Consider the following 14,735-nt stretch of genomic DNA (forward strand, 5'->3'; position numbering starts at 1 on the left):
TTGGCCTAGTTGGTGTTGTGTTGGTCGATGTTTGTTGACTGCAAGCAGATGAGCCCCAGAGATATCACTTACTTGCACTTGCACCCCAAACAATTGGGGTCCACGGAGGACCCCGATGGAAACAATTAAGCCATATATTTATTGGATTTATAATCCTGTTATAGCAGCTCTTGCAGCTGTAGCCTACATCCCTGTGCTCTTTTTTGCAAACTGCCAGTAGCCTATATTCAATCAATCAATCAATCAATCAATCAATCAATCAATCACAATCGCATCCACACCGAGTTGGATGTTAAAACTGATATTAATTATAACTAGAAATGCACTCTATTGAGCTGCCAACTTGCGCCATGCACACAAGTAAATGGCCTACTTGTGCGCAAGCAAAGCACGCAAGTACTGCCAACTTCTACAAACGTACTCTCAGCCCCTCTATAAAAGACAAAGACGAAAACAACAACAATCCCGACATACACTTACATACCCTCTACCGACCTTAAACCAACTTGTAACCTTGTGAACAACACCGAACTGGCCGATCGCAGTACCTTTTACCCTCCCAAATTGAAACCTATAAAGTTACGTCAACATCAACATCAACATCAACAACCAATAAGGGACCAGCGAAGACACGCCTACATACCCAGCCGACCGCAGTACGATCGCTGATCTCACTGCACCGATCACGCAGTACTTTGGCTTTTACCCATGCACCCAAACATATCTTAATTTACGTCACCATCAACAGCCAATCAGCGACCACCGAGGCCAGGCCTACATACCATACATACGCAGCCCTACTTGCTCGCTCTGCTTGCGCAAGTAATTTATCCAATACGAATATTAGTTTAAATTGACTCCAGATCTCTAATCATTCTGAAACATGGGACACTTGCATGCCTGCCTTGTTTAACCCATAATCTTTGGTCAAGCACCACCTCTTCTGAGAAGTTGAAAGCTGATAACCTTGGATATAGGCCTACTACTTTTGAATTGTTCACAGGTATCACAGTGGTGGAAAAAGCATTCTTTTTCAACCAAGGTTCATGTTTTAGGTTGTTATTACAGAACGTAAAAGATGAGTGTTAATTGTTTTTCATTTGAGCTTTCGTTCGTTTTAACGATTTTAGCTAATGTCCAGCAGTGCAATAATTTAATTCTATAAGAAAAGATAAGTACAAGATGTGGCTTTTGTGGAGATGTGGAGAAATACAGGTATGATAAGTGATGGATTTATCTGTGTATATATACACACACACACACACACACACACACACACACACACACACACACATATATGTGTATGGTGTATACCGGTACATATGCATGCATGCATGTATGTTTGATAATATATGTAGGGAAATAATACTGTGATTGGAGGTATAAGAATTAAGTTTCGAAGGCAAATACTGAATAATGTTGAGTGTTCGTTTTAATGAACAATGGAAGGAATGCGAATGTAAAAATTGTAGAATTATATAGTGGGATCAATCATTATGTGAGTTTAAAATATGTTAGAGAAAAAATGTCATGTACAAAGGATAGGCATTAATAAGCTTTGAGCTTCGGCTTATGCCTTTTCGATCAACTATAAGAGAGTGTGAATATTTAATGTATGATTTATGTTACACTGTTGACTTGATCGAAATAAACTAAACTTTTTTTTTATATATATTTTTTTATCCCACGATTTTGTAACCCATTTTTCACCCCTGTGTCAATCATCTAATGTGATCCTGGGCTCTACACACCCTCCACCAACCTAGTCCCCATATATGGGGGACAAGGGGAGAGCAACGGACTTGAACTCATGCTTCCTTCATGCCTGAGTGTCCAAGTTGCTCCTTTACACCTGACAGGGGGGAGTTTCCCTGGTTGGACGTAGCGCGTGGAAGGAACACGTTATTCCAACCCCAATTCCTTTCCCCTCCATCAGGCGCCCCGGCTAAAACGAAAAAACGAAAGAAAGCATAGCAAATGGAAGAAAAAAAATGACACTCACCTTTTACTTTGTCTAATAACAATCTACAACCTGAACCTTGGTTGAAAATAACTAAAGTTGTCCTTTAAGTAAAAGTATCAATACTGCCATGTAGAAATACTGTACTTTGTTAAGTAAAAGCCTGGAATACAAAAGTATTTAATGGTATTATACTTATATTACAATATTGTCAATTTGTTTGTTAAAATATGTGATTTCCATGTTACATTAGGATACAATAATATAAAGTCCTCTAAATGTCCTATTAGTTGTTGCAGCACTGATGCCCAGTGCTGTAAAGTAGCCTATAACTAAATACATTTGCTCAAGTAGCCTACCACTTAAGTACAATTTTGAGGCATTTTTATTTAAGTGAGTTTTTCCAATTTCAATACTTTTACTTATACTCCACTCAGAGGCAAATATACTCAAAATATTATTTACTACAATTATTTGAAAACGCCTAGGGTGTCGTGTACTGACGCAAATCCAGGGGTGCGTGCCACAGAATACTTAATATAATATGTGGAATTCCTCAGACCTGAGCTGCATTCTTTTTCAATCTGTTGTTTTTGGTGATAGTTCCCCCAGAATAGGGATGCTGCATAGATTTCAAGTGGTTGGCCCTACTTAGTTAATTTCTATCTGGCCTATAATGGAAACGGATATTGTCTCAAGTTTTCTTCCTGACGTACTGTATCTTATGGGGAAAGATTTACATATTTACATACCATAGGCTATATAGATGTAGGTGCTATAGGCCTAATTCAAGAGTGCCATGGATGAAAAATCTATTTACAGGCCAGGTGTTCCCTGAGCCAAAAAGGTTTGAGAACCACTGCCTTTGTAGTTAGACTACCATGTGAAATAGACACTGTCTCCATAGAGATGGATGGAGGCTGGGATAATTGGCCCATGACTCAATGGTCCTATGGGCACTGAAACATATTGCTGCTTTTTATTACACTGGTGGTGTGTGGGTTTTCTTTTAAAATATGAGAACATTAGAATGCATTTGCAACCAAAAATCTTAAATAAAAAGACACAAAAAAACATTTCCTATTGTCCTAAAGTTTATATATGTTTCTTTAGCTGCACTACTGCAGAAATGATTAGTTGGGATTCAAGATCATTTTAAGATGAATCTGTATGGTGGGCATGGGCCAAAAAAAGACAGCGTGGTCATGTTTCATGTTGACTGACGTGTGACGTCTTGTTGCTGTTGGACCAATCAAATCCCTTCCAGACAGTTTTGCCGCGCAATATGTTAAACTGTTTGTGTGATGATAAACGGGTGGGCGGATCCATCCACCCATTTGTTAGGGGCCTGTGTGAAGTAGATATTATCATATTAAGATAATGATATACATTCCTGGTTGGTTCGATGGAGAGAATGCAGTGGAGAGGAGTCGATTAGTTCAGTCATATATCACTGCAGTCAGTGTACTGCATGCACGGAGTACATACCATGAGGATAGACGTATACATTCTGTATACAAACCGATTGGAAACGGGTTGATCTGGAGGGCGGAGCATGCTTATGCAGTGCATTGTGTGAAAGAAAAGTGGACAACATTGTTGAGCTAACATGCTAGCTCCGACTAGCCTTTAAACAGCACACAAGTGCAAATCAATGGCAGTTGATGTGTTGTGGTTGGGGATAAATGCATGTTGATCGTGCAGACTGATATCGATCCCCATCGACCGTTAATACAACCGTTATCTCATCTGCACGCTCCGTTTGGTTCTCCTGTGGCCCTGCCTGTGTCTGGCTGCCTGCCTGCTGCTATACCTGACCAGACCTCATGGATCATCCCGGCGGAAGTGAGCTGGACTCCAGCCTGCCCCAGCCGGACAACCCGTGTCTGATCGTGGAGGACTCCCAGCCGGATAGTGTGGTCGCCCTCATGGATCAGGACGACCCGGAGAGCAGCTACCGCGCGCTGCTGTCCAGACGCCTGTCCAGCCTGCAGCCCACATCCCACAGCCCCGTGTTGGTGAGTAGTGTGGTCATTGATTACGGCGTTGTAACTTCTGCATGAGAACTATCTGGAATGTTGTTTTCGCTGTTGCTAAATTGTAGGCTATCGATTGCACAACTTCGCAAAGAAAACTTTCGATAAAAGACACATTTATCTGGCTTTAGATTAATTGTCCTTTGGAGAGGCATGTCTTCGTTACGATGAATATTCATTCAATATTCAATTCAATCATCAATTTATGTGCAATTTGTTACTGTGTGCTCAGAGCACAACAACAATGCGGAAGTGAATAATGTTTGCCCTCGGGCGACCAATAGTCCCACACCATTTCTACCTCTGTTCATAGCGTTTAGGAGGAGAGAACTCCTTCCTTCTGTTAACTAGTTTCTAGTTCCATGCTGCTGTTGCTGTAGTTCCATTTATTTCCAATGTTGAATCCGTTGTTGTGACGAAGCACGCCCATCATGCACCACGTGATCGCGTCGCGGCGACATCAAAGAGTGTGTGTGTAATACTCTTTCTAGGGTCTGTTGTCTGTTCCTCCTGCTTGTTGTTATGGAGGGCTAAACGAGCTTGTGTGTTTGTCCGCTTGTCCCGTGTTTTTCATTTTTACATATACTTTATTTAAATTATTCATGGTTTGATTGATTGATTTATTAACAGTTTGCAGAATTACAGTACATTTCAAGTAGGCCTAGCTCTAGTAGAAGGCTATGGATCAGAGCTAAAGTAGGCCTACAACTCGATAAAAAAACAGTTAACAGTTAGTGGACGACACCATAAAGCATTACACTTGTTTACAATAGGGCCCACCATTTTCAATTCATCAAAACATTTACGAATATACACAACTATATAGTAAAAAAGAAATAATCATAGGAGGTAAAAAGGGAAAAGAAACATATACAGTGAGGGGAAACAGGGGTGGGTCGGGGATTCAGATTTTACAGGGTCCCGTTTCGAATTGCAGCCGTCCGTAGACCTGTGCCCTTTGAGAGCAGTTTTGAAGGAGTCAAGGGATTTGCATGTCTTAATGACTGTTGGTAGGGCGTTCCACATTTTGGTGGCATAGGAGCGAAATTAATTTAGTCCCTTGTTTGTGCCGAATCTGGGTTGCACATGGTTTGTTGAACTCTCTCTGGTGTTGTGGGTGTGGACTTTGTTGACATTAAGGAAGTATTTAGACAGGTACATGGCCTGGGTATCTTGGTGGTGTAGCGAATCTTGTGAATCTGTTGTCAACCCTAAGCCATTCCAGCCTGTCAAAGTGGGCAGGGGTGAGGTGGGTTCTGGGAGTGAGGCCAAGAAGTAGCCTGACCAGTTTGTTTTGGGAAGTCTGGAGCCTTGTTTTAAGGGCCTTAGAGGTGCTGTGGTACCAGGAGGTGCCAAGCGTAGTCGAAGAAACTTTGTACGAGGGCTCCTTGTTAAAGTCTTCAAGGTGTTTTTGTTGACCAGTGAGGAGATCCTGTATAGTTTATGCAGTCATATTACATGTAGTTTGGCATTTTGTAAACAAGTACAGCTTTAAGGCATTTAAATATTACATTGCTATGCTATCATCTGATCTGACAATTGGGCAGCAGGCAGCTCTCATAAACATAACAAGGTGGAATGTGTATTCACAGCATTTTTCCATTTTGTTGAACAATATTTGTCGTTGTGTCAACCTTTTTGTCTCTTAGGAACTGATATCATCACCAGCTGGGAGTAGATCCTCTCAGATAGACAGCCAACTGGAGAGGTCCCAGAGCTGCAGCCAGTCTGGACCAGGTCTGCAATTTTAATTTCCCTGTACGAGGTTCTGTTTGAATCGTATGTCAATCCAACATACTAAAAAACAACATACCGTTGCAGGGCCAACTAATGTCGGTCCAGCATGCGAGGAGGAAAGTCAAGTGATAAGCATCTGCCCACTTCCAAAGAAGAAAAGGTATGTCGCTTCCAGTTGTTTTCTGATAGCTAGTGGTGATGAATGATGCATTTCATCGCTGTCGATGGAAACCTTGTATGTCCAAAACAGTTCAAAACCGCAATTTTTCAGGATATTGGCAAAATAACCTGTGTTCCAAAATTGGTTAAATGTAGCTACTGTTATTTACTTTCAAGCTCTGTATTAATTAAATATATATATAGATAACCCCACAGACAGACCACTTGCAAAAATCTGTCCCTATTTTAGCCATGACATTATATGTGACCATTTTCATATTTGTTAATGGCAGATAAACTGCCTGATGGCGAGGATTTGGTTAAATGCTGAAGTTCTCTGATTCTGTTTTGCTTTTAGCGGCGCAGCAGAGTACAGCAGTATGGATTCTAGAGCAGATTCCACAACGCATTGTGTTCAGTCTGAAGGTAAAAATCCATTCTTCATGTGCAGTGAGAGACATTTTTTCCAGTTGTTCTCCTTTTTCCAGAATGTAATGGATGGTGTTCTGTGTGTGCTTGTTATTTCTGTTTTCTTAATTCCACTGCTTTTCAGAGGGAACATCTCAGTTTGGTTTCCTTGAGCTTTCGGAGAGCCAGGGTCTCGGTGGTGAGGTGGAGGACATCCCAGAAGTGGAAGGAGACGTTATAGTTCCTCAGACAGACAGTGAGAGGCACAGCAAGCCAGGTGACCATGAGTTAGCTTTGAGATGATCTAGACTAGATTAATTTTAAGACCGCCATAACTCTTGAGAGCGTACAAATGTTTTTGTCAATGTTCACGGATTGCACACAGACTAATGTGATTTACACCTGTTTTGTACCTAAACAGTTGAGCAAAGGGTCGGCATCGATGCTTCAGGGAGACGAGATAACAAATCAACAAGGTACACTACACAGAACTTTGTTAGTCGTTTTGTGCTCTGTGTGTTTCAGTGCATTATATTTTCATGTACACTTACTAATGTACACAGCTGTAGCAACATTTCATACAGCAAAGCTATAGAGCGTCGCAGTCCCGCCCCCCGAGAGAGACCCGGAAAAGAAATCCCCGTTCATTTTCCACATAGATTTTCAAAAAAGTATTTATTTAAAGACGTTTACGCAGCGGACACTCTTGTCGTGACAAATCATGACAACAAACACAATATTTCGAGCCAAACAAATAATTAGAAAGTAGAAAAAACGGCAGGTTACACCACTTTTTTGTTGTTTTTCTTCTTTGTAATTATTTGTTTGGTCCAAAATATTGTGTGTGTTGTCATGATTTGTCACGACAAGAGTTGGCTTCGTACATGCTTAATTAAAAGGTCTTTAAGTAAATACGTTTTGAAATGTCTATGGGAAAAATACATTGGGATTCATTTCCTGGGCCTGGCGTTCTCATGAAAGGGGGCGGGACTGCGACGCTCTATAGTACTAAGAGCTTCCTCAGTGAGAATGGAAAACATATTTTACAAGCTGAAGTTGCATACAAATATTTAAAAATGTGTTTACTCCAGATCCGAGGTGACGTCCAGTAGTTCCTCTGAGCCTCTGCTCCAGTCAGTCAGAGAAATGAGGGTCCAGGCTCTGCTTCACTCCCAGGGTCGTCACACCACTGAGGACCATCAGGATTCTGAGGTTCTGTCTTCACAGGAGGACCTGTTTGATGCTGCCGATAAGACAGGTGGTTCATTGGTGTAGCACAGCAGCAGCGCCTTGTGCACAGCTGAGCTAATCAGTGCTGCTTTGCCAGTTGTTCTTTTTGCTTGGCAGCTTTAAAAAGTTATCCCTTCTCATCGTTTGAGTCTATATTCTATAATGAGGAAAGCCGCAGCGCAGATGGGCCTGCAGCTCATTATCTTATATTTCTTTATACTCTTACTCGTGTGTTGTTTGAGAAAATGTGCTTAACAATTGTGTTCTCCTCCTGATGAACAATAATTAACACATTTACTGCCAGGTATTAATTAATTAATTATTCTGCCACTGTTATTTCAGTGAAGAATCTTATTTTGAAGGCCCACAGGTCTCGAGATGTGACCCGGAAGTAAACAAATGCCATGTAGAGTGACCTTGTAGTATAGACAAATCCAGGAACGGGTCTCATGGTCACAGCTTACGTATTTCCTGTAGGCGGACTCGACGTACAGTAGCTGCGGGGTTTAAACCCTCACCAGGCACACGTCTTCTACTGTAGTGAACGGCAGAGTGACTGATGTTAGTCTGCCTCAAACGTTACTCTTTTACCTGCTTTTTACTAAACACTAACATTACAAAGATGCCCAGAACATCGAGATGAACCTGTGTAGTTTATGGCTGCTCCAACAGTAGTGTCAACGTAAAAAAACGTAATGTCAAAATATCCACCGCGGTGGCTGAGACCAGAGCCGTAGAGTAATGGTTGAGACAAAGCAGTGAAAGATACATAACGTCAGTCTTACCCAATACCCAATCTTTCTGTTTTATGAACACACGGCTGCTGTACTTTATACCTCATACTTAAAATGCTTAGTATGAGGTATAAAATATTTTGACATTTTTTTATGTTGCCACTACTGTTGGAGCAGCCATAAACTACACAGGTTCATCTTGATGTTCTGGGCATCTTTGTAATGTTAGTGTTAGTAAAAAGCAGGTAAAAGAGTAACGTTTGAGGCAGACTAACATCAGTCACTCTGCCGTTCACTATAGTAGAAGAGGTGCGCCTGGTGAGGGTTTAAACCCCGCAGCTACGTCGAGTCCGCCTACAGGAAATACGTAAGCTGAGACCTGTTCCTGGATTCGTCTATATATGAATAGAGACGGCACCCGGAGGAAACCCTGAGGCGAAATGGACATAGTGGCCGAATTTGTCATTGCAGCTCGAGCCTGTTGACTATCATTGCGCACGTTCATGTTACTGGGCCCATGACACGTGAACGAATGTTTCATACGTGAACGTGTGCAAACGGCGCAATAATAGTCAACGACAAGAGCATTCATGTTATTGGGGCAATCCATCCCAGAATGCACTCTGTTCCTACCCGGAATGAGGAGTGAAATCGCCTCATGCGCTTTTGAGCAACTTAATGCAAGTGGATGGGAGGAGGAATCCGGTGCCGACGGATGAGAACGGTCTGTTCTTTCACCCGGAAAATACATTTTGTAACCGCGACCATCTTTTGTTATGGGCCGTTGAATACGCAATCTGGGTTAATTAATCCGAGATAAATGCATTCTGTTTTTTCTGACGACAGAGAGGAGTTTTCACTTCGGGCTTTATCGGTCTCATAGCAACCTAGAGCGTTGACGAAGAGCGCAATACTAACTCTGTTGACTGAAGGCCAGTGGTTTCCTAATCAATACTAACTCTGTTGACTGAAGGCCAGTGGTTTCAATACTAACTCTGTTGACTGAAGGCCAGTGGTTTCAATACTAACTCTGTTGACTGAAGGCCAGTGGTTTCAATACTAACTCTGTTGACTGAAGGCCAGTGGTTTCCTAATCAATACTAACACTGTTGACTGAAGGCCAGTGGTTTCAATACTAACTCTGTTGACTGAAGGCCAGTGGTTTCAATACTAACTCTGTTGACTGAAGGCCAGTGGTTTCCTAATCAATACTAACACTGTTGACTGAAGGCCAGTGGTTTCCTAATCAATACTAACACTGTTGACTGAAGGCCAGTGGTTTCCTAATCAATACTAACTCTGTTGACTGAAGGCCAGTGGTTTCCTAATCAATACTAACACTGTTGACTGAAGGCCAGTGGTTTCCTAATCAATACTAACTCTGTTGACTGAAGGCCAGTGGTTTCCTAATCAATACTAACACTGTTGACTGAAGGCCAGTGGTTTCCTAATCAATACTAACTCTGTTGACTGAAGGCCAGTGGTTTCCTAATCAATACTAACTCTGTTGACTGAAGGCCAGTGGTTTCCTAATCAATACTAACACTGTTGACTGAAGGCCAGTGGTTTCCTAATCAATACTAACTCTGTTGACTGAAGGCCAGTGGTTTCCTAATCAATACTAACACTGTTGACTGAAGGCCAGTGGTTTCAATACTAACTCTGTTGACTGAAGGCCAGTGGTTTCAATACTAACTCTGTTGACTGAAGGCCAGTGGTTTCAATACTAACTCTGTTGACTGAAGGCCAGTGGTTTCCTAATCAATACTAACTCTGTTGACTGAAGGCCAGTGGTTTCCTAATCAATACTAACACTGTTGACTGAAGGCCAGTGGTTTCCTAATCAATACTAACACTGTTGACTGAAGGCCAGTGGTTTCAATACTAACTCTGTTGACTGAAGGCCAGTGGTTTCAATACTAACTCTGTTGACTGAAGGCCAGTGGTTTCAATACTAACTCTGTTGACTGAAGGCCAGTGGGTTCCTAATCTTTTCCTCTGGTCTTTCTCAGGTGCTGGTGTGGACAGCACCGTGTCAGAGCTGCACCCACTGACCCCGGCCCACACCCTCAGTCTGCTGCATCTGTCTGGACAGGGCACTCTGGTGCAGCAAAGTCTTTCCCAGTAAGCCACAGGAGCACTATTACAATGGTTTTCTTTCAACCCTTTTCATATTGAGGTCCATTATTTATTCAGCATTTGAGCCACGGACCACCATTTGATGATACTTAACCTCTCAGACCTTAGATTTAGAATATATTCTTGTTGTTGGATAAGACTTTCTCCATGCTGTAATGATGTTTGTACTGTACCTGAGATAACAGGCAATTATTCTACATTATCTCATTGTGTAGACAATAGTAGTAAATTAAGTAATGCAATAATTGTACTCTTGAGAGCGTAAATTAAACCAAATAGACCCTTGCAGGTCTATTTGGTTTATTTAAACTCAAGAGTTAAACATGATCTAATAAGTGTGCACTCGGTTACCAACTTTACATAACTAGAGCGGTGCCCGTAGGGCCTCTACAGCGGTGCCGTTGGGCACTGGCCTACTTGGAACGTTGCAATTTGGAAATGCATGCTCCACCCAGATATTATGCGTTGGAGCCCCTACAGCGGTGCCCGTTGGGCACTGGCCTACTTGGAACGATGCAAGTTGGAAATTCATGCCCCAACCAGATATTATGTCTGTGTCCCTTTTATGCCCATATATGGAGTTCTTTGTCAGGCATGCCCAAATATGGAGACTATGCAGACCTCAGAATGATGTCAGAACAGGCCCCTTTCCAGAGCCCAGGCAAAGGCCTTTTTGGGGTGGTTCTGGACAACTGTGGGTCCAACCGACTCGACACCGGCCACTGCACCCCCTGCAGTGGTGTGGAATGCGCGTGTTGAATTTGTCTGTGGAGCGAACAGTTCTCGACCTACGTGGATTACACACACACACACACACTAGTGCTGCCAACGAATATTCTATATCCGAATATAGATTCGAATAAAAAAATAACCGAATATATAAAATTAAGGTTTGAATAAAAAATAATAATAAAAAATATATTTTTATTTATTATTATTATTAGTTTTCGGTGCCATGGGTAAGCGTTGTGACTTGTGAGCTTGTAGATTAGTTATATTTGCCACGCGACACGCCGACAACGGCATACATTGAAGAATAAATCAACTGCATCGCACTCTTCCTAAACACAGAATACAGCGCAGCGCAGCGCAGCGCAGCGCAGCGCAGCGCAGTTCTGATTGGCTGCCTCGTCTCCAGCCATGTTGCCTCAGAATTCTTTAGGGTCACTAATTTGAGCATAACAGCGGAGAAGCTAGCCAGCTAAAAAGTTTCATAACGTCGGCAGCAGACCCACAGTCCACAGATAATAATAATGCAGCTGGCTGCTGGTAATTAATTGATTTAATAAATTTGGGCTTGTTGGACAACACACAGATCTATCACTCATCAATCTTCAATCATGAAGCGACTTTATCCTTCAGGAAATTATAAAAAGATAAATAAAATGCGTAAGGATGAAATGTGGTGCCCCGGCAGCAGCAGCAGCGCCAGCAATGCAGTGTTCTGTTCTGTAAATTAATACTGCCTCCGTGCCTCGTTTTGATAAGGCTGTGTGGTAGGATTGCTCATTTAAGAAAAATGTTTTACTGGAGAAGGGAGAATGTATGCGCGTTGTGTTCCATCTCAGTTTTCAGCAACACCAATGCGCGGAGAGAAAGAGAGAGTTGCGCCAGCAATGCGATCTTAAATGTTATGTCTCAGGTTGTATTGGTGTAAATATAATTATAAAAAAATCCGATTGGCTCAAATTGAAATCCGAAATCCGAATTGTTCGAATCCACTTGGGTTTTTAAAACGAATATCCGAATCCAATTTTTGGACAATTACGGCAGCCCTAACACACACACACACACACAGAGACTTGGTGCATTTTATAGATTTAGCTGGGGGTCACCTGGAACCCTCTCAAGGACCACTGGTGGTCCCCGGACCATTGTTTGAGAAACACTGCACATCATGTTATACCGGTTTCCTTCTTTGAAACCACCACAACCATAGAGTATAGATTAGAGTAATCCTAATCATTGATGCCACCTCCCCACAGGTGTTCTACTGACTATGTGGCCCCTACCCAGGACTTCTTGAGCCAAACACCTTTTATTGTCCCCAATTCACCCACTGAAGGAGGTATGTAACAACCTGTTCACCTTCTACCTTAAGCTTCAATAACTGCTGACTTTGACAGTGCTGGATGTGATTATTTGGAGAATAGAATATATACGAATATTTTTTAATTTTTATTATTCATCAGGTCCTGATGAACCAATGGACACGTCACTGCCCACAGGCAACAAATCGGGGTCAAAAGCAGAAGGGCCAATGGAAACCGCTGCTGTATCCAAACCCCGCCCAACCGCATCCACTCCGGTGTCCCAGAATTCGCCTGGTTTTGTTCTGGAAAAGTCGCTCTCTCTGCCCTCCCAGCCCGAGTTCTCTCATGTATGAACATTACTTTATACCATAGGATTGTTAAAGGGCAACTTTAATATATCCTATCGTTCTAAATGCAGCTGGTGGTCATAATGCAAATTGTGGTTGTGTTTCATTTAGTTTTTCTGTGCTGATAGCATGGAAATAGCCTTTTATGAGCTGTCCAAAAATACAGTGCGTGAGAGAGGGAGTAATTGCTTGTTAACTATGTAATCTTAAAACAACATTTGTTGAGGGATTTAGTGAAACATTGTTTAGTTACAGCAGAGACTGAGACATGAAACAATGTGGTGTGGGCTTCATTAAGTCACATTTTGCGCAGTATGCTGCATTACGTAACATGAGTTTGACACCACTGGTTTTAAGTGGTTAAAGAATACACTACGTTTCCCATTAATGCCACAACAAGAACCCTCATCATAGCTTTGTTTGGCTTCATTAATATCTGCTGTTCAGGGTTGATTTGTTTTTAAATCTTGTAGATCAGCTATTTTCAGAGTGTGACACCTGCACACACAACCAAACAACAAATGAATTGTCTTACTTTTAGTCATCCCTCATCATAGCTTCGTTTTTTTTATATAGTTTTTGTCAGTGAAAAAAAGGTAGTCAGCATTGTTTTTGTCATACTGTAGTTTTACTCGATGAAGTCGTTAAGTCAACACTGTGTGTGTGTGTGTCTTGTGTGTCCCCCAGGATGTGTTTGTCGCAACACAGAGCCAGGAAGCTGCGAGCAGCAGCGTGGCTACACGAGACGCACAAAGGAAGCCGGTGACGGCATTGTTGCGTGACGAGAAGCCGAGGTCCCCCGTTGAGTCGAGTCCGTCCGCTCTGTCCTTGCGGTTGACTGTGAACACGGAGAGCAGCGCCGTGGCCCTGCTGGCCTCTGAGCAGTCCCAGGACGACAGCCAGGCCACGCAGATAGAGGGTCTGGACGAAGCACTCGGCATCGACACCAGTGACTCTGTGATGATGTCACGCTGCAGTCAGAGGAGCGAGCGCAACGGCGTCGCCTCCTCCCCGAAAACTGCGGCCAAAACCGTCTCCGCCTCAGACTTGTTAAAACACAGTGGCGAAGGTGCCGGGATGGAGGGCCGTGCTCCGTCACAGAGGTCCCAAGTGCAGGAATCTACACCGACGGCTAGGAATGTAACAAATGTGAATGTAAGTCAGCGCGCCAGTGGCGGGAGCCCGATGGGCAGCCGGGCGGACAAAGTAGACGCTCTGGCCAGCAGCCGTGTGCAGCGGACCCCCCCCACCGCAGTGCGTGGCAGTCTCACCTCGATGTCCCAGCCTGTGTTCTCTCAGACGTCAGGCAGGGCTTCTGTTAACGTCACAGGGAACACTCAGTCGCTACTGAAGCGTGGACCATCCTCTTCTGCTCCCAGTCAGCTGCTGTCACTAGACCGAGACGTGATGGATGAGGGACTGGGAGACGAGGCTGGAGAAGAGGAAGAAGAGGAGGAGGGGATGATCACGGAAGGAGAGAGCACGCTGGGGCCAGAGAGCTCGGCTCTGGGCCTGGCTCTCTCACAGAGCCAGGCGCTGTCCCCTGAGCCCATGGAGGAGGAGGAGATGGAAGGGAGGGAGGAGGTGTCGGAGAGTGAGAGGAGCCACGGGCTGCTTGAGAAAGGGGACGCGTTGTCAACGAGCCAGCAGAGGAGGAGCGGTTCTTCTCAGGCAGCGGGAAGCAAAGTGTCTGTGTCCACCAACGGCCACGGTTCCCAGGCTCAGTCTAAAGGGGTACGGGTTGCTCCCAATAGCCTCTCCCAGGCTGAGAGGAAGGGGCCTGAAACAAAGGGAGTCAAAGACAAGAGCCTCAGTGACAGCTCTGGAGGTAAGATTGTCGTGCTCACAGTCACTGCAGTTTGTTTGTTTTTTCCCATAAGGGGAGATTAGTGTGATGCATTCTGGGTCCTTTGGGTCAAGTACTACTATAGCAGTATAGAGACTCATTTAGA

The 14,735-nt window shown here is 43.4% G+C and overlaps 1 protein-coding gene across 3 annotated transcripts in view; it reads left to right on the plus strand.

The window, feature by feature from the left end:
* The first annotated feature begins 3,445 nt into the window (after window positions 1-3,445).
* tp53bp1 (tumor protein p53 binding protein, 1) overlaps window positions 3,446-14,735 on the plus strand; it is a 31,951-nt gene continuing 20,661 nt past the window's right edge. For all 3 annotated transcript variants that reach the window (XM_080763875.1, XM_080763876.1, XM_080763877.1), the window contains exons 1-11: window positions 3,446-3,978; window positions 5,646-5,733; window positions 5,818-5,893; window positions 6,251-6,318; window positions 6,446-6,577; window positions 6,722-6,776; window positions 7,392-7,558; window positions 10,277-10,388; window positions 12,389-12,471; window positions 12,596-12,783; window positions 13,471-14,611. In XM_080763875.1, the coding sequence (XP_080620001.1) occupies window positions 3,787-3,978; window positions 5,646-5,733; window positions 5,818-5,893; window positions 6,251-6,318; window positions 6,446-6,577; window positions 6,722-6,776; window positions 7,392-7,558; window positions 10,277-10,388; window positions 12,389-12,471; window positions 12,596-12,783; window positions 13,471-14,611 (2,302 nt within the window). In that variant the 5' untranslated portion in view covers window positions 3,446-3,786. The remainder of the gene's footprint in view (window positions 3,979-5,645; window positions 5,734-5,817; window positions 5,894-6,250; window positions 6,319-6,445; window positions 6,578-6,721; window positions 6,777-7,391; window positions 7,559-10,276; window positions 10,389-12,388; window positions 12,472-12,595; window positions 12,784-13,470; window positions 14,612-14,735) is intronic.

This window comes from Protomyctophum bolini (assembly GCF_963924005.1).
Source record: "Protomyctophum bolini genome assembly, chromosome: 1".
NCBI lineage: Eukaryota > Metazoa > Chordata > Actinopteri > Myctophiformes > Myctophidae > Protomyctophum > Protomyctophum bolini.